Genomic DNA, 24,470 nt, shown 5'->3' on the forward strand with positions numbered 1-24,470 from the left:
CACTCTGGTATACTGGGTTGCACTGGATCTCAGGGCTGACAGGATGGGTTCTGGATGATATGGAATGTTCTAGAACTTGCATGTTTGGTGGTAGGCAAGTTAGATTGGGGTGTGAGCCATCTGTCTCCTGGGGGCTTCCAGGGTGGCTCGCATCTGTTCTGAAGAGAACCGTGTGTTGTCTGTGGGAGCGCAGGTGGTGGTTGCTGGACTCGCTGGCTTGGGGACCTGCAGTAATGAGCTCCCCTGTGCATCTTCCCGCCCGGCCTCCCCACCCGCTATGGGCACGGTATTTTGTTTTGAGCTAACGTCCTCCTTCCCCCAGATGGGAGGTTAATCAGAGCTCAGGCATACAGCCGGCTGGGTGACAGGTCAGATGACAGATCAGGAGCTCCTGTGTCCCCAAAGCGCTTCGGTCCCTGGTACCTTAAGCTGAGGGACATGGGGTCTTTGCACCTCTGAAGGACCCATTGCTGTAGGAAGAAGGTGGGGCCAGGGCCCCGAGGGAGGAGCCGGGCCACCAGCCACCATGTCACTTGCTCCACCTTGTCACTTGCTCCACCTTAATTATTCATAAAGCCAGAAGGTCAACTGGGCATTTCCGTTGGTGGTGGCGGTTACCTTAGGCACTGGGACAAGAGGGCCCTTTGTTGTCCCTGCGGTGTTGACCTTTTCGGATGGGCAGGCTGTCAGGAGTGGCTTTCCATTCCCCTTGGGAGGCGACAGGAAGTGTCCGAGGTCATGCCAGGGCCTGAGGTCCTCTAGACGGGGAGGCAGGGGCATTGCTGATGAGGCTGAGCCTCTGAGAGCCCCTTCAGGGAGGAGCCTTGCTGTGCCTCAAGCCCCTCTTTGTGGAGAATATCTTGTCCCAAGTGCCGCGGCTTGAAGAGGGGCCCCAGGCAAGCATGGGCTGAGCACCCACCTCCAACCTTGGGTGCTCCCAAACATAAACTTCTGAGCACTGGTGTGACACCCCCACGTGGAAAATTCCTCCCTACACTCGACACATGCAGGAAACTTAACAGGGAATGCAGGGGTGGGTAGGGCACTTGCCTAACGTGGCACCATGAAAACAAAACAGAATAGATGCCTTAAAAATATTATATAGGGCCTCCGTCCGTGGTGTGTCTGCTTAGTGTAGTGAGCTCAGAGCCATGGGTCCAGTAACCCAGCACCAAATAAGACCAGTGTGGCGGTGCCAGGACTTGGTGTGTGTGTGTGTGTGTGTGTGGGGGGGGGGTTGGAGGCAACAAGATCAGAAATTCAAGGTCATCCTCAGTTACATACGGAGTCTGAGGTCAGCCCAGGATACATGAGACCCTGCCTGGAAACAAACCAAAATATTATATCAAATCCCTTTTGTGTTTTGACTTGGGTTCCCATCTCCAAGATAACCTCATCCGTCACAAAGTAAAACCTGAACCACTCACAGTCCAAGGCTTTTGTATCGTTCTCATTATAGGGTGATGTGCACATTCCAGTGTAAACGGTTCTTAAAATTATGTTTGTGTGCATGCAGACCCCGCGGCACAGGCTCAGCGGCAAGAGCCTCTGTTCTCTGAGCCATCTCGCCAGCCCTGTGTGGCCGTTCTCGCATCCACGGTCCATAATTCCCTCCTCTCCCATCGTGGACACGCCTAAAACGAACTGTTACCCCTGCCTCTGTGCTGAGTGTTGTCTGGCTGTGTGTTTTTACTTTTCAAGCCTACCTACCGGCTGGCTAATTATCCTTTTGGGCAAGCATTTATTTTCGCAAACGCCACTCATTATAAATCTTCTTCTTTCTTATTTAATACGTTTTTTTCCCCCCATAGATTTCTTCTCTGTGAATTATAAACTGAACTCTTTTGCTGGCGTCCATGAATGAACATTGAAGTGGGTATAAAATCTGAGCTTGCTGGATGATTTCTCCCTACCCACACCCAGTGTTCTGTTTTGGGTTGCTATTGATAAATTAGGTTTTTGTCTAGTGGCTTTTTTGTTGTTATTGAAACCTATTTTTCCTCTTTTAAAATTTTGTTGTTTTTTTTTTAATTCTGGCAACTAGGTGCCACATACTTATTTTTTTTAATTACTTAACTTTATGTGCATTGGTGTGAAGATGTCAGATCCCCTAGAACTGGCATTCCAGACAGTTGTGAGCAGCCATGTGGGTGCTGGGAATTGAACCCGGGTCCTCTGGAAGAACATTGGCTGCTCTTAGCCCCGGAGCCATCTCTCTAGCCCCTGTGTTGGCATTTTTAGATGTGATCATAACCTGGGAATGGTTTGTGTCATTTGATTCTAAAGAAGACTCATATCTTCTATCACAAAAATATTGTCTCCTGGCGATCTTGCCCCTCATTGGTTCCCGTTATAAATATGTTGGACCTTCTTGTTGCCTCCTGAACACCTCCTTTCATGTGTCTCCATTGCTCTGAGACACATTCAGCATCATTTCCTTAGGTTTGCCCTTCAGTTCACTAATTCTCTCTCCAGCACGGTTGCAGCCTTCACCCACTGTGCTGGTTAGTTTTATGTCAACTTGACACAAGCGAAAGTCATCTGAGGAGGGAGCCTCAATTGAGATAATGCCTCCATGAGATCCAGCTGTAGGGCATTTTTTAAATTAGTGATTGATAGGGAGGGCCCAGCACATTGTGGGTAGGGCCATCCCTAGACTGGTGGTCCTGGGTTCTATAAGAAAGCAGACTGAGCAAGCCAGTAAGCAGCACCCCTCCATGGCTTCTGCATCAGCTCCTGACTCCAGGTTTCTGCCCTGCTAGAGTTCCTGTCCTGACTTCCTCCTAAGATGAACAGCCATGTGGACGTGTAAGCCAAATGTGTAAGCCAAATAAACCCTTTCCTCCCCAGCTTGCTTTGGTCATGGTGTTTCATCACAATAGAAACCCTAAGACATCCATTAAAAATTTAATTTTTTTTAAAGATTTTATTATTTATTTATGTATGAGTGCATGTATCTGCATGTACAACTTTATACCAGAAGAGGGCGCCAGATCTCATTACAGATGGTTGTGAGCCACCATATGGTTGCTGGGAGTTGAACTCAGGACCTCCTGAAGAGCAGGCAGTGCTCTTAACCGCTGAGCCATCTCTCCAGCCCAATTTTTTTGTTGTTGCTGTTTTTTGAGACAGGGTTTCTGTGTGTAGTCCTGGCTGTCCAGGAACTCGCTCTGTAGACCAGGCTGGCCTCGAGCTCACACACATCTGCTGCCTCTGCCTCCCGGGTGCTGGAATTAAAGGTGTGTGTCACCACACCCAGCAAAACTTTTAAATTCTAATTACTTTACAGATCACTTTTAAGTTCTTGTTGTAGGGTTTGAATATCCTCCTTTGGTTCATTTGCTTGTGTGGTTTGACTTGATTCTAGGTTTATCTTCTGCCAGGGCTATCTCCGTCCCTCACCCTGGCAGGGCTATCTCTGTCCCTCCCCCTGGCAGGGCTATCTCCGTCCCTCCCACTGGCAGGGCTATCTCTGTCCCTCACCCTGGCAGGGCTATCTCTGTCCCTCACCCTGGCAGGGCTATCTCTGTCCCTCACCCTGGCAGGGCTATCTCCGTCCCTCCCACTGGCAGGGCTATCTCTGTCCCTCACCCTGGCAGGGCTATCTCTGTCCCTCCCACTGGCAGGGCTATCTCTGTCCCTCCCACTGGCAGGCCTATCTCCGTCCCTCCCACTGGCAGGCCTATCTCCGTCCCTCCCCCTGGCAGGGGTCCTGAGCATCCTGAGTCACAGAAGTGGTTTCTAAGATATCTTTGCATCTGTTATGCTAAGTACCTCGGGGTTATCATCAGTGTGCAAACACTTTCTATACAAACTTTTCAACGTGGGGCTCGCCTCCCTCCTCTCGCTCCTCCCAGCAGAGGTAGAGCCTGGGCTGGCAGAAATGTTCCTATCCAACCCACCCGACCTGGATGGGTACTGTTTGCGTTTCAGTGTTTTGTGGGGTCCTGGTGTAAGCTTACACAGACCCATGGCCAGGAGGGTCTCTCGATGGGTTTACAGCCTCCACGTTTAGCCATCAGAGCTTGCCGCCGCCATTCTAACACCATCCAGCAACTTCTGCTCATCACCCTGTGGGGGTCTCAGTCTCTCCTTGTTTCTGGCGTCTGGGTGTGTCTCCTCCCTCCCTGGGACAGGATCTTGTCCTGCAGCCCAAGCTGTCCTTGAACTGGAGATCCTCCTGCCTCAGCCTCCTAAGTGCTGGATTTACAGGTGTGTGCCACCAGGCCCTGTTCAGGGAGAGAAAGCTTTCTTCTAAGCTTAGTAGAATATGAAGGCGGTCCCTGGATTTCTCCAGTGGCCATGTGTTTGGAGTGGCAGGTGCAGCCTGTGCTAGCCCTCAGAAGCAGGGCCGATTTCTTTGTGACTTCTTCCTATGCACGTGAGGTAAGTTACCGCCACTTGCTTCAGCCTCGGGATAAATCCGGAGCTGGGATGGTTCTGAAGGCGGGGCTGAGCTGTCTCTTCTTGGATGCTGTGCGTGGCACCCACTCTCGGAACAACGTCGGCTTGGATGGAGGCTGCCCCGCCCTTCCGTATCGCTCCACTCGCGTGCGGAGATGTCATGTGTCCCTTGCTCCAACGCACAGAGAGCACGGCGGCACGTGGCAGGGAGAACAGCTCCTACCTCTGCTCTTCTGAGCTGTGTGACCCTCGGGGAGCCACGCGGCCTCTCTGATCCTGCCGCCTGAGCAGGGAAGTGGGGTGTGCCGGGCGGGGCGGCACTGTGAGAGGAGCTGAGCCCTGGCTCGGCTCCTGCCTCTGAGTCAGTCTGTCACTCTCTTTAGTCCTGCTATAAGGCGAATGGTAGAGAGCCAAGTAGGGCTGGAGAAAGGCGGGCACACCCCAACTGTAACGCTCCGAGCCGTGCTCTCCCACTCACGGCTTTCTGCCTTTGCCTCATTTGCTTAGAGTGCAGGGTGTGTGGCAGATCAAAGGCGGTCCACCCCGTCGTCGTGCCTACTCCCCCTCCAAGGATGTGTGCTGTGCAGAAGCAGCCCACAGAGACCCCAGCGGGGGACCCTTGGGGCCCCGAGGTGACCACAGATGGTGTTGTTTCTGTGCCGGTGTGGGCCAGGCTGGCTCTGCCTGGGGACACCTGTGGCTTTTGCACTGGGCTGAAAAGTCTGCGTTCCTGCCTCCCTGATGGATTTGAAAAACCACTTCAAAAGGCCGGGTGCATCCTTAGCAGGTCTTAAAGTCCATGGCAGTATGGTGGGTGCACACCAGGACTGTGGCTGCCGCGGCGGCGCCAGCAAGTGGGTGGGGGAGGGGTGCTAGGGAGGGCAGCTGGCACAGGCTCCCCTGCAAGGCTCCGGAAGCCCAGCCTCTCTCCCTCCCTCCGTCCGTCCGTCCCTCCCTCCCTCCCCAGTCCCGCATTAGTCACTGCTGTGTCTGGAGCCCCAGGTGGCCTCTCTGTGGAGCCCAGAGGCAGCAGAAGGGCCCTGAAGACTGGAGTTGCTCAGGGGACAGACAGCAAGCCGGTCACAGCCACGCCACGCCACGCTGATGGCTCTTGTTTTCTCCACCCAGATTCAGAGCTAAGTAGACGCGGATCTTTCATCTGGGGGCCAAAGTTCATGTGACATAAAATTGACCATTTTAGGACTGGCTCGGTCGGTACAGTGCCCTGAGAGCACGAGGAACCATGCTCCATCCCTCGCCACCCACGTGCAAAGTAGTAACACACATGTAATCCCAGCGCTGGGGAGGCAGAGAGGGGAAGGAGCCCTGGGACTCTGGCTGAATCTGTGAGCTCAGGTGCAGCAGAGACTAGAAGACGGCAGATGTTGACCTCACCCCCTTCCCATGCACGCACATAAACTTCCCACCCCCCAATCTCTCTCTGACCATTTTAACTGCTGTGAAGTGAGCATCTTGGTTGGGTATTCTAAATCGCCATCTCTATTTCCAGAACATTCCATCACCCCCCACTTAAACCCTGCGCCCACCCGTTACCCATCTTCACCCTCTCCTCCTGGCTCTTGCCCAGCAAGAGTCCATGTTCCTCTTCCAAGGAATCACATAGCTAGGCACTTGACATGTAGACAGGTGGACCAGGTGGCCTTGGTGCCGGGGACAACTGTCACCGTCCCACCCTGCATCAGTGAGGGTCGCAACAGCTGCTCTTTCGACTGTGAACAGGATTGTGCCTGTGGATTTCCCCTCATGCATACAGTCAGCCATCCACGGGAGACGTGGCTGTTTTCACCTTGGAGAGCTGTGAATAGCATTTGTGACTAGGATGGCATGTCACCATGGGAGCCACCTCCTAGGAGGTGGGAGGTGTTATTGTTCTGTCAGGGAAGGAGGCAGCATGATGCTTAAGGAGCAGCTCGAGCTGAGCTGCTGGCCTATGCCTGGGCTGACCCTCTGTGGACCTGGGGCGGCGTCCACGGGGTCCTGGCCCCGTCAGTTAGGATGGTGAAGCCACAGAGCTCTGGGTACCTCGCAAGTCCTCAGATCCTACTTGGTGTGCTCCTGCTTGTCGAGCATTCACATTCAGGCTGGTGTGGCTGCTGAGGACAGGAGGCAGGGAGGCTTAGGGAGCCCCTGAGGAGAGCAGACTCGGGTACCATGGTCCCACTTACCGCTCCTGTATCCGAGTCCCTCTCTCCTCACCGGGTCCTCTGCAGCTGCTGGCTCCCAGCTGTCCCCAGCCCTCTCTCTGTCTACTTCTCCATCTTGTCTTGCCAGGGGTGACAGGTCTTGGTCCCTGGCCTGGGGTCCGATGTTCCCTGAAGGTGAAGACGCTAAAACTTGTCCTATTGCATGAAGCCAGCACAGCCCACCACAGCCATCCCCATTGCCTCCACCTTCCCGGGAGTCCTGGGTCCCAGACTCATCAGAGCTGTTGCCATGTCCTTCCTCTCGCATGTCTCACATCTCAGGCTGCAGGGACCAGCATCGGACATCCCCTCCTGCCCGCCCCTCCCCCGGGGTGGTGGTGGCTGGAAACATCTTTTCTATCACTCTTTTCTTCCCAGTGAAATGTGAGGCCCAGAATTCACACGGCCTTCTAAAGCCTTATTACTTTATGTGTTGACATGGTAGTATTTTAGATATTGTGGACTAAAATTATATTACTAAAATTAATTTCACCTGGACGTGGGTCAGTGGTTATTAGAAACTCCAGGAAGCACAGTTTACAACTTATGCTCACCAGAAGTATAGGCATGGGGACCATGCCTTTGATCCCAGCACTCAGGAGGCAGAGGCAGGTGGATCTCTGTGAGTTTGAGGCCAGTCTGGTCTACATCGTGAGTTCCACGACAGCCAGAGCTATATTGGAAGACACTTTCAAACAAACAAATCAGGCTGAGGAGCTGGGGCTCTGCCTCTGGTAGAGCATTTTCCTAGCATATTTGAGGCTCTGAGTTCAATCCCCAACACAGGTGAGGATCAGAGCTCAGGGTTATCATTGGCTACATAAGTGAGTTGGAGGCTAGCCTGGGCCTCATGAGAGCCTGTCTCCAAAAGGGAGGGAGAAAGGGAAGGAAAATTGTCCTTTATAAGATCACATGTGCCCGGACCACGGCACCGAGCCAAGGATGACTTATTAGTAATTTTGAGAGCGTCTGCTGTCCCATATGGACTGTGACATGTGCAGGGAAATGTTGTTATGGCTGATGCCCACGCACTGTATGGAGTGAAATTGGAAAACAGAGGCAAGTCAAAGACAAGCCTCAAGTCCCAGTTACTCTGTGCTCTGTCCTGTGTGATCGTGCACCTTCAACGTGAACTTCACGTCAAGTATCATCTTGGCTGGTTGGATTGTCCCCTTGGTGACATGCTGGGAACATGACTCTCACTACTTCAAAATAGTTTTTCAAGGGCTGGTGATGTGGCTCAGTTCATAGCGTGCTTGGTGAGCATGCATGAAGCCCTGGGTTCAATTCCCCAGCAACACATAAGCCAGGTGTGGCGGTGCATGCTTGTAGTTCCAGCACTTGGGTGGTGGAGGCAGGAGGATTATCCTCAACTACACAGAGCATTCAAGGCCAGCCTGGGATACTTAAGACTGTCTCAAATACGTTTTCAAGGCTGTGTAGTATTCCAACTTAAGGATGTCCCAGGATTCTTGCGGTTTCCTGGGGGCTTGGCATTTTCTCCACAGGGTGGTTGTTATTAGCTTTTATTACGAGGCAGGCGAGCTTCCTGTGGCCGACTCTGTGCACTCCTCACTCCTTGGGTTTGTTCTAGGGATTGGATTGCTGGTTGTAAGGGTGTGTACACCATCATCTGTCACAGATGTCGCACAAGACAGAATTAATCCTGAGTTTTCTAGTAATTGTGGTGTAGCCTAATTCTACACTTTCCAGTAGCCACACTGACAAAATGGCTAAAGATGGAGCAGGACTTCCAGTTGTAGCATCTCAGGAGGCTGAGGCAGGAGGATTGCTTGGGCAATGTTCAGGCTCGACTTGATAGATTTGATACAGAGAGACATTTTGAAAACAGTCCCAGTTTGGAAACACTTCTGGTTCTTCCCAAGTGTTTCTGTGAGGGCTGCTGGGCCAAGAGGGCAGCTGGACCTCAACAGGGATGCAGATGTGCATGCATACTCTCAGCATCTGGTGGATTATTTTCAGGACCCGTTCCTCCCCGGGGGTGTTACTGAAGTTGGTGGGTAAAGGTTTTTTGGTGAATCACAAGGCTCACTCAGAAAGCATTGCGCCCCTGGGCTGGGAGTGTAGCCCAGTGGGTAGAGTATTCATCTGAAGCACCCAAAGCACTGGGTCCCGCCCCCAGCTCCTAATAACTTGGGTGTGGTGGCACACACTTGTAATCCCTGTGCTGAGGAAGTGGAGGCAGGGGGAATCAGGAATTCAAGGTCATCTTTTGCTACATAGACCATTTAAGGCTAGCCTGGGCTACATGAGACCCTACTCAAAAAAAAAAAAAATTCTTCACCCATAAGCACGAAGCTCCACATCTTCCAAGGAGACCACTGTGTCACTTGTGTCACATCAAGACATAGAATCTTCTCTGTCCCCCAAGGCCCTGCTCACACTCCATTCACATTACTCCACCCCCTGGGGCAGCCACTGCCCTGACGGCTAACACTGCAGACGTGTGTTTCCTGAGTATGAGTTTTGCGCAGGTGAAATCGTGAGGCACATGCCTTTTCATGCCTGGCTTCTGTGGTTCCGTGTTATATATGGTGTCCGGCTTCATTACTGTATACGGTTCCATCGGTTGGCTGCATCACACTTATGTACTTTGGCTGTTTGGGTGGTTTCGAATTTATAATGCTTCGCACCGCCCAGCCACAAGGCCACAAGCACCCTGTGTTCATCCTGTTACGTACATCCTGGGCGTGGGACCCTGGTCAGCTTGCTTGCTGCCTCGCCTGTCCTGTCCATGGCTGTATTTTTCTCTAGAAAGGTCGCTCTTGTCCTGGATATCAGCCTTTCCCATCATTTGTGATTACATGTGTGGCGTGGGGAGGCAGCCCCTGCCTGCCGGTGCTGTGTGGGATGGATGAGCTAATCCCTGGAGCGGTGCCTGGCCCAGGTTGGCAGCCTTCCCTAGTCTTCCCTGGTGAGCGGCAGCTGCTGGGGATGCTTGAGAACTCTGTGGTGGATTCTTGAATAAACCAAGGCTTGAGCCTGAGGTGGAGGGTGGTGGGGAAGACTCCCGGATAGGGGGAGGGTCTTTAGGTCTCAGGGATTCACAAATTTAGAATGAGAGGTGGTGTGGAGGTGGGGGCGGGGCGTGAGGTGATTGCAGGTGGGTATGGCAGGTCCCCAACCCAGTCACTGCATGGGCAGGTTTTGGCCTGAACTGGACATGGTCCTCAGGAGTGCTTGAAGGCCCCGAGCATCAAGCACCTGGGTATACCTAGGTGACGTCCCATGAGGGAAGGTGTGCTTTGGGTTGTATCCCAGAGTTCCCGGTTGCCAGTGCTGTGGCCTTCGGCCTTCTGAGTGGCAGCTGGCAATAGTCAAGCCAGAGATGACCATATGGGGACCCCCTTTGGTCACACGCCACTCTCTGCACCAGAGTTTGTATATTTTGGGGATTCCCTCTCCTTCCAGGCCCACCTTGTCCCTTCTCTTTCTGCTCTCCCTCCCTCCCTCCCTGGCCCTCTCCCTGCTGAGACAAGCCCCACAGGCAGATATGGGAGAGGGTGGCAGGGGTGGGGTGGGGTGGGCAAACAAGCAGACCCAAGGTGCTCTTTCACAGGCGGTGGAGGACAAAGCCTGGGGGAGTGGCTGGTGGTCCCTGGCCCGCCGTCAGGGGCTGTCATTCATAAATAGCCACCATCTGGCTGAGGGAGTAGCCGATGACCCCAGCAGGCAGAAAGGGAGGCTCTCCTGTGTCCCTTGGTCGTGGTTTGTTGTGGTCAACGGGGATGTCTCGGTGTTGTAAGAGGGATGGCGGTGGCCAAGGAAGGAGGGGGCCAAGGAATACAGCAGCCTCTGACCACCTCAAGTTCAATGTCAATGATATCTCCCTCTGTCTCTCTGTCTCTCTCTCAGTCTCCTCTGACCAGATCGAACAACTGCATCGGAGATTCAAGCAACTGAGCGGGGACCAGCCCACCATTCGGTAAGATGCGCAGCCAGGCTGGGCTCGCGGTTATTTTCTGTCCGTTATCTCTGTCCCTGCGGTCTAGGATCCATGTGGCTCTGGGTTGGCTGGCTCCGGGGCTCTCCCAGTTTCTGCAGCAAACCTGTTGTGTGAATTCTCCTGGGTCTTTCTAAGACACGTGGTGGAGAGAGAGGAAGGGGCCCGTTCTGTTTCCTAAAGGATCAGACGCCTGCACCTGCTGGGGGGTGGGGGGGAGCCAGGGAAGAGGAGGAACCCAAGGACGCCAGGGAAGCTAGTCAGCCACCCGGCCCTGCCCTGCCCTGCCCAACTGCTTTATGCAGTGTGTGATCTGGACCTGTCCTGAAGTTTTGCTCCCTCCCCTCACTCACTCACACACTGAGGGCCTGCTGGATCCTCCCTGGTGCTGGAGTGTGAGAGCCAGCTGATCCAGCTGTGTTCCCCGGGTGCTGGCCTCACCCTGATGAGCCTGTCTCTAGACTTTACCTCCTCTGTGTCATTCTAGCCTTGGACAAGATGAGGTGGGTGGCGGCGTCTACTTTCTGGTAGGGATGATGTTTTCCACTGTGGCTTCATTTATTTGTTTTTTTGGTACTGGGGATGCACACCGCCTCGTACACCCCAGGCAGGCGCTTCACCCTGGTCTACAGCCCCAGTCCCCTGTTTTTCCTTTTTCCCCATTAGCTGCATCACCGCTAAATAGCCCAGGCTGACCTTGGACTCTCTCTATAGCCCAGGCTGGCCTTGGACTCACCCTATAGCCCAGGCTGGCTTTGAACTCACTTGCTATCCTCCTGGCTGTTAAGAAACTGGACTGGCCGGGCGGTGGTGGCGCACGCCTTTAATCCCAGTACTCGGGAGGCAGAGCCAGGCGGATCTCTGTGAGTTCGAGGCCAGCCTGGACTACCAAGTGAGTTCCAGGAAAGGTGCAAAGCTACACAGAGAAACCCTGTCTCGAAAAACCAAAAAAAAAAAAAAGAAACTGGACTGGCAGGTGGGAGCCACAACCCTGAGAAGTGAAGAGACGTCTGTCATAAACTTTCTAGCAGATAGCAGTCTCCTAAAATATGTATGGCGTCTCAAGGTGACCTCATTGGAACACTGATGCAAGCCTCGTACAGGTCCCAGGGAAGCGCCCTTCTTCATAGGTGGACTTCATTTCGCCCTTCGAGGGACCCATGTGCACACGCGTTTCCTTGCCTGCTACAAAAAGGCACATTATTAACCCAGAGTGGCGCCCTGAAAGGTTCCCATGGTCTCAGGGTTCTGTGGCCTCTGGTCTCAATGTAATTGGCCCCCAATTCTATCAAAGACAAGGTTGATCTGTGCAGAGCAGCCCAGAGGAAAAACCTGGGCACACCCCATGAAGTCACCTGGCTTCTCACCTGCTCTCATGGGCTCAGGCGCCTGAGTCCAAGCCAATTGCCGTGGCCAGGGGCCAGAAACAAACTGTTTTGCCTTGCCTGGAATTGAGAAGGAGTAGACTCTGGGGTCAGACACAGCCTTACCTGGGAGACAGACCTCAAGCTCTTGGCTGTGGGGCTTTGGACCAGTCCTTTCTCTCTGAGCTGGCCTTCTGGGTAAAGCAGACTGCTTCTCTGAGCTTGGATCTGAGCACTCGGCTCACAGATGTGGGCAGCTGGCTCCCAGACATTTGGCAAATGGGCCAGGTTATTGTGCCCCACCGGAGATGTAGATCAGAGCCTGCTGATCTGCTTGGAGGGTGTAGAAACCCTGAGTCCTGGGAGGGAGGGACCTCATGAAGGTCCCATCTACACAGAGGTGAGCTTGAGACCAAAGGGGGGATGGTCCAACTGTACGGTGTGAGGGGATGTTGAGGGGACCCCCAATGCTGTAGGCTGGCTCTTAGCATAGTTAATAGTCACCTCCTCATTCCATGTGGGTGCTCACACAGCAGGTGTCTAGGGACTCTCCAAGAAGTTTATGGCAGCTAAGCCAACCTATCCCGTATCATGAGCAGTGTGACCAGTCGGGTTCCTTGGGGGCCGTAGTGGGGAGGGTAGCCTCCGGCTGGGTTATCAGGGAAGGTACTCACACTTCCCTAGAGAGGTCATGGCTTGACATGCTTCCTGCACGTATGTGTGCCTGACCAGGGCCTCAGCCCACATGCCACAGCCGACTGCAGCCGCACATCCACGTGGTGCCCCAAGGTGGGCCCTCACCCCTCCCAGCTGCTCCTTAGTCATAGTGAACGGGGCCTCCCCTTCTGCTGACCCCCTCCCGCCCCCACCCAGAGCTGCCCTGTGTTGTGTGTCTGTCTGTCATCTGTCCTGCTTCAGGTCCATCAGAAAGTGCACAATTCTACCCAGTCTGCTGTCCTGTCCTCTTGTCTTTCTGTCCATCCCACTCAGCTGTTGACACCAGTGTCCTCTTCATCCGGCATTGCCTGGGAAGACATTTGCCCCATGAGACAAGGTCCCTTCCCTGAAGAGTCTCCACGAGGCCTCAGTTTCCCCAGTGTGAGAAAACCGTGTGCTCTGTGAGCTCACTGTGAGCTCTGCCCTGAGGCCTAGCAGAGTGACCTCGGCAGCTGAGCGGGGCCTTGGAAGCCACCGGAAACTAGCCCACAGCACTGGGTTTACAGAAGAGGCCAGCCCAGCCCTGGGTGGTTTTCCTTGGTTTTGTGTCCTTTGTGGGCTGGATGCTTGTCCTATCCTCTTTGTGAGTCTGGGCAGGAATGGGTGCCCATAGCTCTAATTCTCTCCAAAGCCAAAAGGTCCAAGCTAGGGGGAGGGGAGTGTGCGCTCTGGGGCCAGAGTACTTCTGCTAGTGAGCAGTGTGGCTGCGGCTTACAGACTTGGCCTCTCCGGACTCTTGTCTATGAACGTGGACCCATCACTGTCCCTACTTGTGGGTGTGAGGGTGACTGAGACTCCCATTGAGTGGCCTGGCATGGGGAGGGCACTCCAGAATGTGGGGGAGATGATGTGAAACACCCCCCCCCAGGGGGGCTTCAAGCTGCCCTGGAGGAGGCATGGAAGGTGGTGTCTGTTGGGGCTTCCTGTGGTCCTTCTCCTTGTTGACCACTAGGGCGGCAGTGCTGGGCTGATGGCAGGTGGGTCAGCTCAGTCCCAAGGGCAATGACCTGACAGCATCCAAGGCCCCAGGGTGGAGCGGAGCCTTTTTTCAGCAAGCCCAATGAGGGCCTGGCGGGCATGAGATGGTGACCCCGAGGCCGCTCGGCTTGGCCTGGCCCAGCTCCGTCCCCAAGACTTCTTGCCTTCTCTTTGTCAGAGTGGGGGGGGGGGGCGGCAGAAGTCGGGGTCTCTGGGTACCAGCCAGCCAGACCTACTTCTTGTGAATGACTTCTTCCAGACCAAGGCCAAGACATCACACCTGGGCAGTAGCCACTGTCCCTGCTCTCCTCTCTCCTCCCTTCCTCTCCCTCCTTTTTGGGGGCCTCCAGCAAGTGCTCTATACTAAGCTACACACACACCCAGCCCCTTTTCTGCTTCTTAGACAGGGGCTTGCTAAGCTGTGTAGGCTGGCCTCACACTCACAATCCTCCTGCCTCAGCTTCTTGAGTGCCTGGGGTTAACAGGTGCTACCACTCCTGGCTAGGACGCAGTTTCTATCCCTCTCTGCCTTGTCTGTCTCTAAAATGGGTTAAGTACCTGCCCTCCATGGTATTGTCACGGGGGTGGGACGTCCCTCCTTGGGAGGGCTGCACTGATGGCTGTCACTAATGTCTATGTCCACCGCTGCAATGCCATGGTCCATGGCCGCCGCGGCGTCTCTGTTCCCACCGTGTTCATGTGTGACACCCCCGTCCCAGTGTCTTCTGTATTCTCGCGATCCCCATCTTACAACCGGGACATCTGAGGCTGGGGTGGGGGGAGCATCCTCTTTCCCAAGACCATGTGCTGCAGAGGGCAGAGCCTGGGTCGGCAGCCACGGCCTCTGTACTTGACCCCATCCCATTGGTCCAGAGGGAAGGGTTAGGTCTGCACCCATCTCACAGATGCGGGGACTGACCTTCACAGAAGCAGGTGCCTGAAGTGAGGGGTGGGTGGGGTAGGAGTGTGAGTCTGGCAGGCACCTGTAGAGACGGAGGGCAGGGCAGTGCCAGGGGTATGAGTGTGCCTGGGTTCCAGTGTGACTCCCCACAGCTGGGTGAGCCTGGGCAGGGGACTGGCTCCCTCTGTGTCACACCTGTTACTTCGGGGAGTCACAGGAGCCCCTGTCGGGCACCCTGAGGTACATGCTTCAGGCCTCACAGCTCACACAACCACTGACTGTCATCTGAGCGGTGACCAGCAAAGGGGGGGGGGGTTCTGATGATCTGATCGTCTCCGTGGTAACCTTGACTCCTTCCGTCCAGGGTTCTGGTTTCTCTTGCTTCCTCCTGTGGTTGCTGGAAGCTAGCAACTGCGTGGGGGCGGGGACAGAGCCCTTGTGTATCTGGCCCTGAGGCTCCAGGTGTCCTCTCTCTGGGTTGTCCGTTTGCAAGGGCAGTTAGCCGGTATCCGGTGTGGAAATTCCCTCTGTGGAAATGGAGGGTGCTGTAGTTCTTACTGTTTTAACGAAACCAGGGGAAAGTTTTTTTGGTAGTTTGGAGGAAGAACTCATTCCCATGAACGATCCAGCCAATTAAGCCGCTCGGTCCCTTTAAGCATCCCAGAAAGACACCCGCCCCCCATCACCCTGGAAACCAGACTCTGCTGGCTTCCATCCTGAGCGTGATGTTCTTGAGGCTCAGCGGCAGCTTGTGTCCTTGCTACATTCCCTTGTTTGGCTTAGGTTCTCAGCAGACAGAGTCTGTGCAGCCCAGGCAGGCCCTGAACTTGTGATCTTCCTGCCTCAGCCGCCTCGGCGCCAGGATCCCAGGCAGGCACGCTGCCGCCACCACCACCACCACGCTGCTGCTTCTCAAGTACCCAGGACTGCAGATTGGACCATGGGGACCCACTTAACTCGTTATTGTGTGTTCACACGTTTTTGTGGAGTTGATTCTCTCCTGCCACATCTACATGGGTTCTGGGAATTAAACTCAGGTCTCCAGACGTGCACACAGGTGCTTTTACCCGCTCAGCCATCTCATCGGCCCCCTGGTTCCTTTCATACCCATCCTGCCCCCAAATCTAATTTTTGGTCATATAGTGGCACCCATCACTCCGGGACAACTGTCCAAAGTGTGTCCTTCTTCCAAACTGGGCTCTGGTGAATGGAAAAGGTGGCTGTACCCAGTCACCAGCTCCTGTTTGGCTAGAGGGCACCAGGCCAGCCATGAGGGAGGGGCAGGAAGCCACCCAGGGGTGGTAAGAACAGGAGAGATCCGGTCACCTGGTTCTGCTTGTGTCTGGAGCCTGAGGCCCCTCTCCTGTGAGGTGAAGCCAGGATGGGACAAGGGACCGTTTGTGGAACCTTCCAATTCAAACAGCCTCAGCTCCCAGCCCCAGTCTATTCCAGGGTCACGTTCCCCACTAATGTCCTCAGGGGTGTGTGTGTGTGTGTGTGTTTTGTTTTTTTAACCAGCTGATTCCTCCCCCTCCTGGACATTCTTTCTTGTCCCCTGAATTACTGGGCTATGCCCCAGGTCCCTTGGAAGGTCACTGCCATGGAACAGGCACAGGCAACCTGGATGGAGGCTGGGCCCCTCCTGTGAGGACAGGCAGCTGGGACACGTGCCTGTACCCTGCCCAGGCCCGTAGCTGCTGATGGGTTTCTTGTCTTTCCTGACGTGAAACCCACACACCCTACAGCTCAGTCGTTAAAATGCATGGCAGTGTCAGCGTCTCTGTGGAGTTAAATATCCAGAATTCTTGTCAGCAAGAGACGCCTGTCCCCTTAAGGGTTGTCTGGCTCCCCCAGCCCTGGGTCACCCCTCTCCTGTGAGTCTCAGTGGCTTGGCCTGTTCTAGACACGTCATTTAAATGGAATTGTGACCTTTCACTGCCAATGTCTTTCCAGCAACATCAATCTTAGGGTTCATCCTCCTGTAGTGGGTATCAGTGTTCCAGTTCTTTTCCTGGCTGCGTAATATTCCCCTGTGTGGATGGCCTTCAGTTCAGCTATCACTTATCTGGTACAGGCATTTGGTTGGCCCTTCTGTGGTTCTTATGTGGTTCCTGTGGAGACTGCCTGTGTGTTCTTGCTTCTCTTGGGCACAAGCTAGGGGGTGCCAGCTCATGAAATGCTTCAAAAGTCCATTTCCTTGAGGCCTTTAGGCCAGCATCTTACTGCTGGGAGCCCAGATAAGCCACCTCAAATCTTCCCCGCCTGGACTCTACAGATCTTGTCACTGCAGCCTGTGTGTGAGGGTCCCACCCACCTCTCCGGTTCTTCCATGTGACAGGCCCCCTCCATCCCCCCCACCCTCACCCCATCTGTAGGCAAGAGGCCTGAAGAGAGAGGGTGGGACTGTTGGGGATAAAGTGACACCACACTGCCTGTGTCCCACGCCACTGACGACCACCCTCTTGTGACTTTCTCTCCCGTGCGTCCTGGAATATATAGTAAGGAAAACTTCAACAACGTCCCTGACCTGGAGCTCAACCCGATCCGATCCAAAATCGTTCGTGCCTTCTTCGATAACAGGTGCGCTCCCCCCCCCCCCGCCCCCCCCCCCCCCGCCGGGCAGGCTGAGGTGTGCCACCGCTTCCATTATGAGACGCAGAGAATGGGGAGGGGGAGCGTGTCCTGGGTTGTAAGGAGTCTTTCTCTGCCCCACCAGCCAGCTCCCAAATAACGACACGGAGACTTCGTATTAATTATGAAAGCTTGGCCTGTAGCTTAGGCTTGTTTCACCAGCTCTTATAACTCAAATCAACCCATTTATTTTAATCTACATTTTGTCATGTGGCTTATTACCTTATCTCTCCGTACTGCCCACGCTGCTTCCTCTATGTCCCCCACGCACCTAGATCTCTCCACCTCTTCTTCTCCCTCCCTAGAAATCCCGCCTATACCTCCTGCCTAGCTATTGGCCGGTCAGCCCTTTATTACACCAATCACAGCAGTACACCTTCAGTGTACAGTGTACACAAATATCCCACCATGCGGGGGTGGGGGTGGCTTTGGACAGCTCTCCCGGCTCCCGGCTCCCTCCACTTCTGCCTTAGTCATTGCTGGCCGCGAGACAAATGCCTCCAAAGTTAGCAGGTACTCTGGATTCTGTTTCTTTACGTTTGTCCGTGTGCACATGTTCATATAGGCAGGTGTATGTGTGTGTGCGCGCAGAGGCCAGAAGACAACCTTAGCTGGTATTCTCAGGCACTGTCCTTGCTTCGAGACAGGCCTTCTCACTGCTTGGAGCTTGTCCGTTTGGCAGGCAGGCTGGCCAGCGAAGGGAACTCCCAGGGATCCCCCTGCCTTTACCTCCCCAGAACTGAGATTACAGGCACACACGACATCCAAACCCAGACAAGCACTTCGCCTCTGAACTGCCCCCCCCCAGATCCGCATTATACATTTCACCCATGATTTGGGGATGAACCAAGCCCAGCATTGACTTCTCACAGCTTCTGTGGCCAGGAGGCCGGAGTCAGCTTCTCTTCCTACATGTGGCCAAGGACAGGAGGGATACCTCCCAGGCTCATGTGCGGAAGAAGATGGGCTCTGTCCATCCCTGGCTGGTGGGGCTCCATCTGATTGGACGATGAGGGCTCTGACCTCTGAACTGAGGGGCCTGTCATTAGATGATGTCATTTATTGGAAAGTCACTGAACTAGGCTGGGGCCTTGGTGGTGGAACATGAACCCTGCCAGGTGGGCCACAGTAGGCAGCTCGGGAGAAGATTCTTGGGAACGTGTACCCAGAGGGCCATGTTGTCATGAGCTTATGTGTATGCGCATGTGTATATGCGCATGTGTGTGTATACACTTTAACAGTATTCTGTACATGTAGAGGTCAGAGGAACATGTTTATAGGGGTCAGTTCTTCCACCATGTGGGTCCTGGGACTTGAATTCAGGTCAGCAGGCACCTTTACCCACCCAAGCCATCTTGAGATTTTTTTTTTTTTACGTATCGAGGTCCTCCCTCCCCCTTGCCGTCCCCTTAGGAACCTGCGTAAGGGACCCAGTGGCCTGGCTGATGAGATCAACTTCGAGGACTTCCTGACTATCATGTCTTACTTCCGGCCCATCGACACCACCCTGGGCGAGGAGCAGGTGGAGCTGTCCAGAAAGGAGAAGCTGAAATGTGCGTGCTGCGTCCTCAGAACACGGGACTCCCCAAGAGCAGGGGAGGCTAGGCCATGTAGGAGGGAGGGAGACAGCCGGGGACCTAGCCTGTGTCCCTAAACAGCGGCGTTGGTGTGGCCCCTCTGAAGTTGCACCTTGGCAGCCTCATAAAAGTGCAGCAGCTTCGGATCTGGGGGACAGGCAGGGTGGGGGGTTGTGGGTTGACGTGCTTAAGAGACCTGGGGTTTTACTTGAGTTCTTCCACTTAGCTGAGTGATCCTGAACCCGGGCATATGTGCTGGCTGTGACCATGGGTGACTGTGGGGCTGAGGACTCTGTTGCAGATAGAACCTCACATCCAGGGCTGGGGATGTGAGCACAGTCTATGACAGCCGTCTCCTGAGGCGGCTCCTCAGGTCACCAGCTCTGGGTCGCATTTAGTGGCCATCCTGGCAGCACTGTGATCTTTCCCACGACTCTTGACGTCCCTCCCCACCTCCTCAGGCTCCAAATACTCAGCTATGTTTAGCACTGGAGTGCATGTGAGGGGCTGGTGGGAAAACCACGCTGGGTATCTCCTGGGCCTCCTGTACCGCAGCTCTGGAGGTACCCACAGTCCAGCCCGAGATTGTTTGCTCTGAGGGCTGGGAATATGAGGGTCATGAAATCAGAGGAATACAGGTCTAAACCGGTTCAGGACCCCTGTCTTAACACACGTGGGACTTGATAGCCCATCTGTGAAGTGGACCATGGCAGCCCTGATCTCACAGGGTCAGGCTAGGACATCATGACCAGGAAATACACTGCATGGTTCTGGGCACTTGGTTCCTGAGAAGATGCCAGAGCAGAGTACGTAGGGGTGCTGGGGTGGCGGGGGCGGGGGGGGGTAGTAAGCAGCCACTGGGCACCTCATTTCTGTGGGGGCTGCTGCCAAGGCTGAGAGAGGCAGCCAGGCCCTGCTAAACTGCCACCGCCCTCAGGATCCACCTAGGACCGGCCAGCAATCAGGATGTGGGCAGTGTGGCTCAGGACCTGGCATTTTAACATAATGGCTTTGTGCTCATGAGGTGTCCAGTCCTGTCACGTGTGTCTGAAGTGCAGTAGTGACGGCAGGTGGTACCTCCAACTCCCATTTTATAAATGGGAAACTGAGGCTTAAGAGAAGTCACTGGCTCAAGGCACCCCACCAGGAAGAGAGCAGTTAGTTCCCATGGCTGGTGTCCTGCCCCAAGGCTCTGGCATCTGGATCTTGCTACGGTATCTCGTGTTCAATCTGGTATAGCTTGCAGAGCAGGAGCCTGGGGGGGAGGAGGAGACACAGGCTCCACTCCTGGCGTCTCCTAACTGGCTCCCACCGCCTCTGCCGTCTGCAGTTCTGTTCCACATGTATGACTCGGACAGCGACGGCCGCATCACCCTGGAAGAATATAGAAATGTAACGTATGCCCCCCTTGGCCCTGCCCGGGGCTCCCGGCGCCTTCCCCTCCTCAGACCATCATGGAGTCCCAAGGTCACCAAGTGTCTGCCCCACTGCTGGCAGGTGGTGGAGGAACTTCTCTCTGGGAACCCTCACATCGAGAAGGAGTCAGCTCGGTCCATTGCAGACGGAGCCATGATGGAGGCGGCCAGTGTGTGTGTGGGGCAGATGGTGAGCGCCCCTTGGGGTAGAGGGAGGGAGGGGAGGGTGGGGAGCAGGGGCCCACCAGCAGATCCCCCTGTTCTGGGGCTCCACATTGCCTTTCCCGTGGTTGGAATCCTGTACCTCTTGAAGGGTCTCGGTGGCAGGAGCCAGGTGGGCCGCCGCTCTCACCAGAGCCTGGCATGGAGTGGAAGTCAGGACCTCCTGCAGGCTCTTCCTGTCCCGGGGGACTGCTGTGTGATGCAGCCAAGCAGAGTTCAGTCTAGGTGGTGCCCTGTGGCCTCCTTTATTTACCCTTGTGGGCAGCAGGGAGCCCCAGGAGCATCGCCTCCTCAGAAGTGGAAGTCTTCTCAGGCCTCAACCCTGGGCTCAGCATCTTTCATTTGTGAAGACCATTGGTGTTGGGGGGTGTGGCCGAGGGACTGAGGGGTAGGGCTTGGCCATCTGTGCACCCCGTTCTATCAGTGGGGAAACAGGCTCAACACAAGGATTCTGTGGAGCTTGTGATCTTTCCTGGCTGGGGAGTCTCTCGCAGGGTGGGGTGCAGCCCAGTAGCCCTGGGAACAACTTGAGTGAGTAGATGGCCACCTCCACGGGCCGGGCTTCCAGCAAGTTCTGGTGTGATTGTACCGTGTTGACAAGAGCTCCATGTCAGATCCCACCCTCTATGTCCCCTGCCAGTCACTGAGGCTCCTCACTGCCCAGAGGCAGAGCTGCCCCCCTGGCTTGTGTTTATCTGAGCTGCTCTCAGAGAAGCAACCCGGCCCCAGTAAAACCTGCCACATTCTGCATGTGAACTGCCTCAGGGAAGGGCCCTGACCCGGGTGGAGAAGAGCGAAGAGCGCTCCCCCTTGTAACTGGGGCAGAGCCAAATGCCCATTTGGTTTAATTACACTCTCGAAATGACTCCCCATCCCACTCCACTTTCAATCGGTGACTTTTCTTAATTTGCTGTAGTAAAATTGTTGGCAGCTGGGCGCCTGCTGTGATTTGTATAAAATCCACTCTGCCTCACAAGTGGAGTCCCCCCGCCCACCCCCACCCCCCGTGCAGATCCCCAGGAGGGAGGGTGGGGGCAGATCCACCGAGGAGCCTGGCGCGCGTGTTTACCTATGGAGGGCACCCTGTGCATCAGCCAGATCAACACAGACCCGACTCTGGGGGCTGAGCTGTGGGTCAGGGCGGCCGCTGGCTTCCTTCCGATGATGGTTAATGCTTCTGGCCACGGCACTCGCTGAAGACGAGAGCGCCACCCGCCATCCCTGCTTTGATGTCCTTCCAAAGCCACTTAGTGACTGGGGGGGGGGGGGACACTCTTTTAAGTAGCATCTCTAGACCATGTCTGTGCAGGGCTCTCGGTGGGTAGAGGGGGAGGGGCCGCTAAGTTAGGCTTCGTCCCGGGCTCCCAGCCTCCGGCCCTTGCCGGCACCACACTCCTGCTCACCAGACTCCCCACAGTGAGTCTATAATTAGCTCCCCTCACCCAGCCTGGGAGCCTGGTGCCCTGGAAGAGAGGGTGGCCACTTCTCTCTCCCTGAGAGGGAGGAACAGAGAGGAATAGTCCCTGGGGACAGGGCAGGCCCAGGCCAGTGGAAAACTTTTTTTTTTTTTTTTAATGAAGTGTTTTATGAAACAAACCCTAAAAGAACATTGACCCTTGACCCCAGGTTACAGGTCACTCTCCATGCCCACTCGAGGCCCTGCCCTGTAGGGAACCACCCTTGGGGGCTTTTATCCTCCTCCAGTGCCAGTGGACACACCATGGGTTTGTTGGGTTATTTGTATTTTGGTGAGTCTGGGATTTGAACCTAGTACCCCACGCATGCTAAGATCAGGCTGTACCAATGAGCTCCAGCCTAGCCCCTGACTTGCGGTTTCACCGGATGGCCTTTCGGGGCTGGCGACCCTGGCACACGCACCCTTGGGAGCTGCGGGCACTCGCTCCTTGTGGCGTTCCTGTTTCTTCTCGGTGGCGTGTGCATTTCCGAGCCTTTCCCTGCTGAGAAGAGACTAGCTGCCGCTCGGTAGCCACAAAGGGCTGAACCCTGGTGAAGGTCTCTGGGGCAGTGCAGGGGACCCCAAGTAGCCAGCAGGGACCTTTGGGGTCCTGCAATGGTACTGTCACAGGGGATGCTGGGTGGAGTGTTTTGGAGACTTGTTCAGCAGCGCAGGGGGCAAGGGTCAGTGCTCGTGTAGGGTTTCTCTGTTTCTTAAGACATGTCATAAAAACCCCAGTTGTCCACTGGCCTGGGTGGAGCCCTGGTATCATCCCTTCTGTACCTACAGTAGGATGAACACAGCTGGAGTCTTGCTTTGTCAAGCACGCTAGGCCCCTGGCTGAAGCCACACTCTGTCCAGATCCCTGGTTATCACGGTGACTCATTAGCACAAGGGTGGCCACAGAACCCTTCATTCCCTTCTCCTTCCCCCAGAGGGCTGTGAATGTAGATTAGCCCAGAATAGTTCTGTTATCAGTACAGGGAGCCGAGATGGGACCCAGGCTGGCAGGACTTATCTTGGTGGCTGGACTTGTAGGGATAGGGTGAGGTGGTCTGTATTAGGAAGGAGGGCCCATGCCTGGGGCCCACTGTTTTCTCCCCGACCCTCCTGGGGGAAGCTTAGTGGGATGAAGCCTCAGCCACTGTTGGGGTTCCAGGAGACTGGCTGGGGACACGTGACCCCCCTTTTCTACCTCTTATCTCTGTGCTCTGGGTGTTTGGAGGAGGTGACCTGTCTCAGCAGAGCCTGGGGGAAATCCCTGGCCATTCACTCCCTCTACAATCTCGTCCTCAGGAACCGGACCAGGTGTATGAGGGGATCACCTTTGAGGACTTCCTGAAGGTGGGTGCCAGGGGGGAAAGACAGAAGGGCCTGGGCATGGGGGTACCAGGACACCATGAGGACCTTGTGGAGCTATGGCAGATCGCAAGTGCCTGCCAGGGCTGTTCTATAAGGCAGGCCTTGGAAACCACATTAACTGATCCGCTTGGCTTTGTGGAAAGGGTAGTGTGGCTGTGTGGTCCCTGACCTCAGCAGCACACAGGTAGATTGGAGAAGTCAATTTCTCTCCCTCGGGACACTGGCGTCCCTTCCCAGGAGTAGTCGCTTTTCACAGTATGGCAGGGATTCTGGAAGATTCTGGAAACTTCCTGCACCTGGACAACACCAGCATTCTGCAAGCAGACTGGAGTAGACAACATGTTGCTGAGTTCTGCCTCCCTAGTACGTCCTGATGGGAGTTTTGAGTGGCCACCCACTCACCTGTCCTCCCTCTTATGATGGCATCTGTACCCATCAAGCGGACGGCCTTCACTGTCACAAACACACTCTAGGGCTGGGAGTTGATTGCCTCCTGGCTGCTGGGATGACCAAGTTATCTGGAAGCAGGAAGAAGAAAATGCCAAAATTATCTAAGGCATGGAGGTGGGCAAGGAGGTCAGGAGACAGGAGGACCTCTGAACCCAGTCCAGCTTCCCAGCATGCAGGCTCCGCCAAGGCCTGTGCGTGGAGGGAGCCTGGAGCCTCTAGGGTTCGGTTTGCAGAGGCAGGGCCGGCCACTGTCCTCTAAGTCTGCCCCTCTGTCCACCCAAGAGAGGCTGCCTGCAGCCTCCCTGCCTATCAGGCAGGCAGCATAAACAGTGGGCCCCAGGCATGGGCCCCGTCTCTCAGGGAAGGAGACAGGTCGGCAGCTACCCTTATCTCATGTCAGAGGCCCACACCCAAGGCTGCACAGGGGGTGTGGCGGGTGAGGCCAGGAGCTGCTAGTGTGTGGATTTGCTCAGGCTTGCACTGGGACCTGTTCATCCAGGTACACAGTGCAGAACACCGGGGGGGGGGGGCAGGAGTATCGGGGAGGGTGCAGTTGCTTTGAGCGTGGCATGGTGGCCCACGAGTGCCATCTTAGCACCTGGCAGGCTGAGGCAGGGGCATCATGAGCTTGAAGCCAGCCTGACAAACCACTCTGGTGCTTTCCCCAGGGCTCTTCAAAAGCCAGCTCCCCTTCTCTGTCCCTTCTGTGCCCCCCAGTGACTGTGCCCTCTCCTAGAACTTAGCTGAATTCATTATGGAGTCCAGGATCTTTCTTGGAGAACATCTCAAACTCCCAACAGTTGGGGCTGCTCAATGTAAAGTCGA

General features: G+C 55.1%; 1 protein-coding gene across 3 annotated transcripts in view; it reads left to right on the plus strand.

Annotated features, from left to right (window-relative positions):
• The window catches only part of Tesc (tescalcin), a 32,438-nt gene that overhangs the window by 6,807 nt on the left and 1,161 nt on the right, over positions 1-24,470 (plus strand). For 2 of the 3 annotated variants that reach the window (XM_052755179.1, XM_052755178.1), the window contains exons 2-7: positions 10,485-10,554; positions 17,032-17,112; positions 18,577-18,716; positions 20,071-20,132; positions 20,238-20,345; positions 23,130-23,177. In XM_052755179.1, coding sequence (XP_052611139.1) covers positions 10,485-10,554; positions 17,032-17,112; positions 18,577-18,716; positions 20,071-20,132; positions 20,238-20,345; positions 23,130-23,177 — 509 coding nt within the window. Of the gene's footprint in view, positions 1-9,464; positions 9,544-10,484; positions 10,555-17,031; positions 17,113-18,576; positions 18,717-20,070; positions 20,133-20,237; positions 20,346-23,129; positions 23,178-24,470 lie in introns of those variants that run through there. The other variant, XM_052755177.1, reaches the window with a different exon arrangement.

The sequence above is a fragment of the Peromyscus californicus genome, unplaced genomic scaffold (genome assembly GCF_007827085.1).
Source record: "Peromyscus californicus insignis strain IS unplaced genomic scaffold, ASM782708v3 Scaffold_2__1_contigs__length_46816999, whole genome shotgun sequence".
Classification (NCBI taxonomy): Eukaryota; Metazoa; Chordata; class Mammalia; order Rodentia; family Cricetidae; genus Peromyscus; species Peromyscus californicus.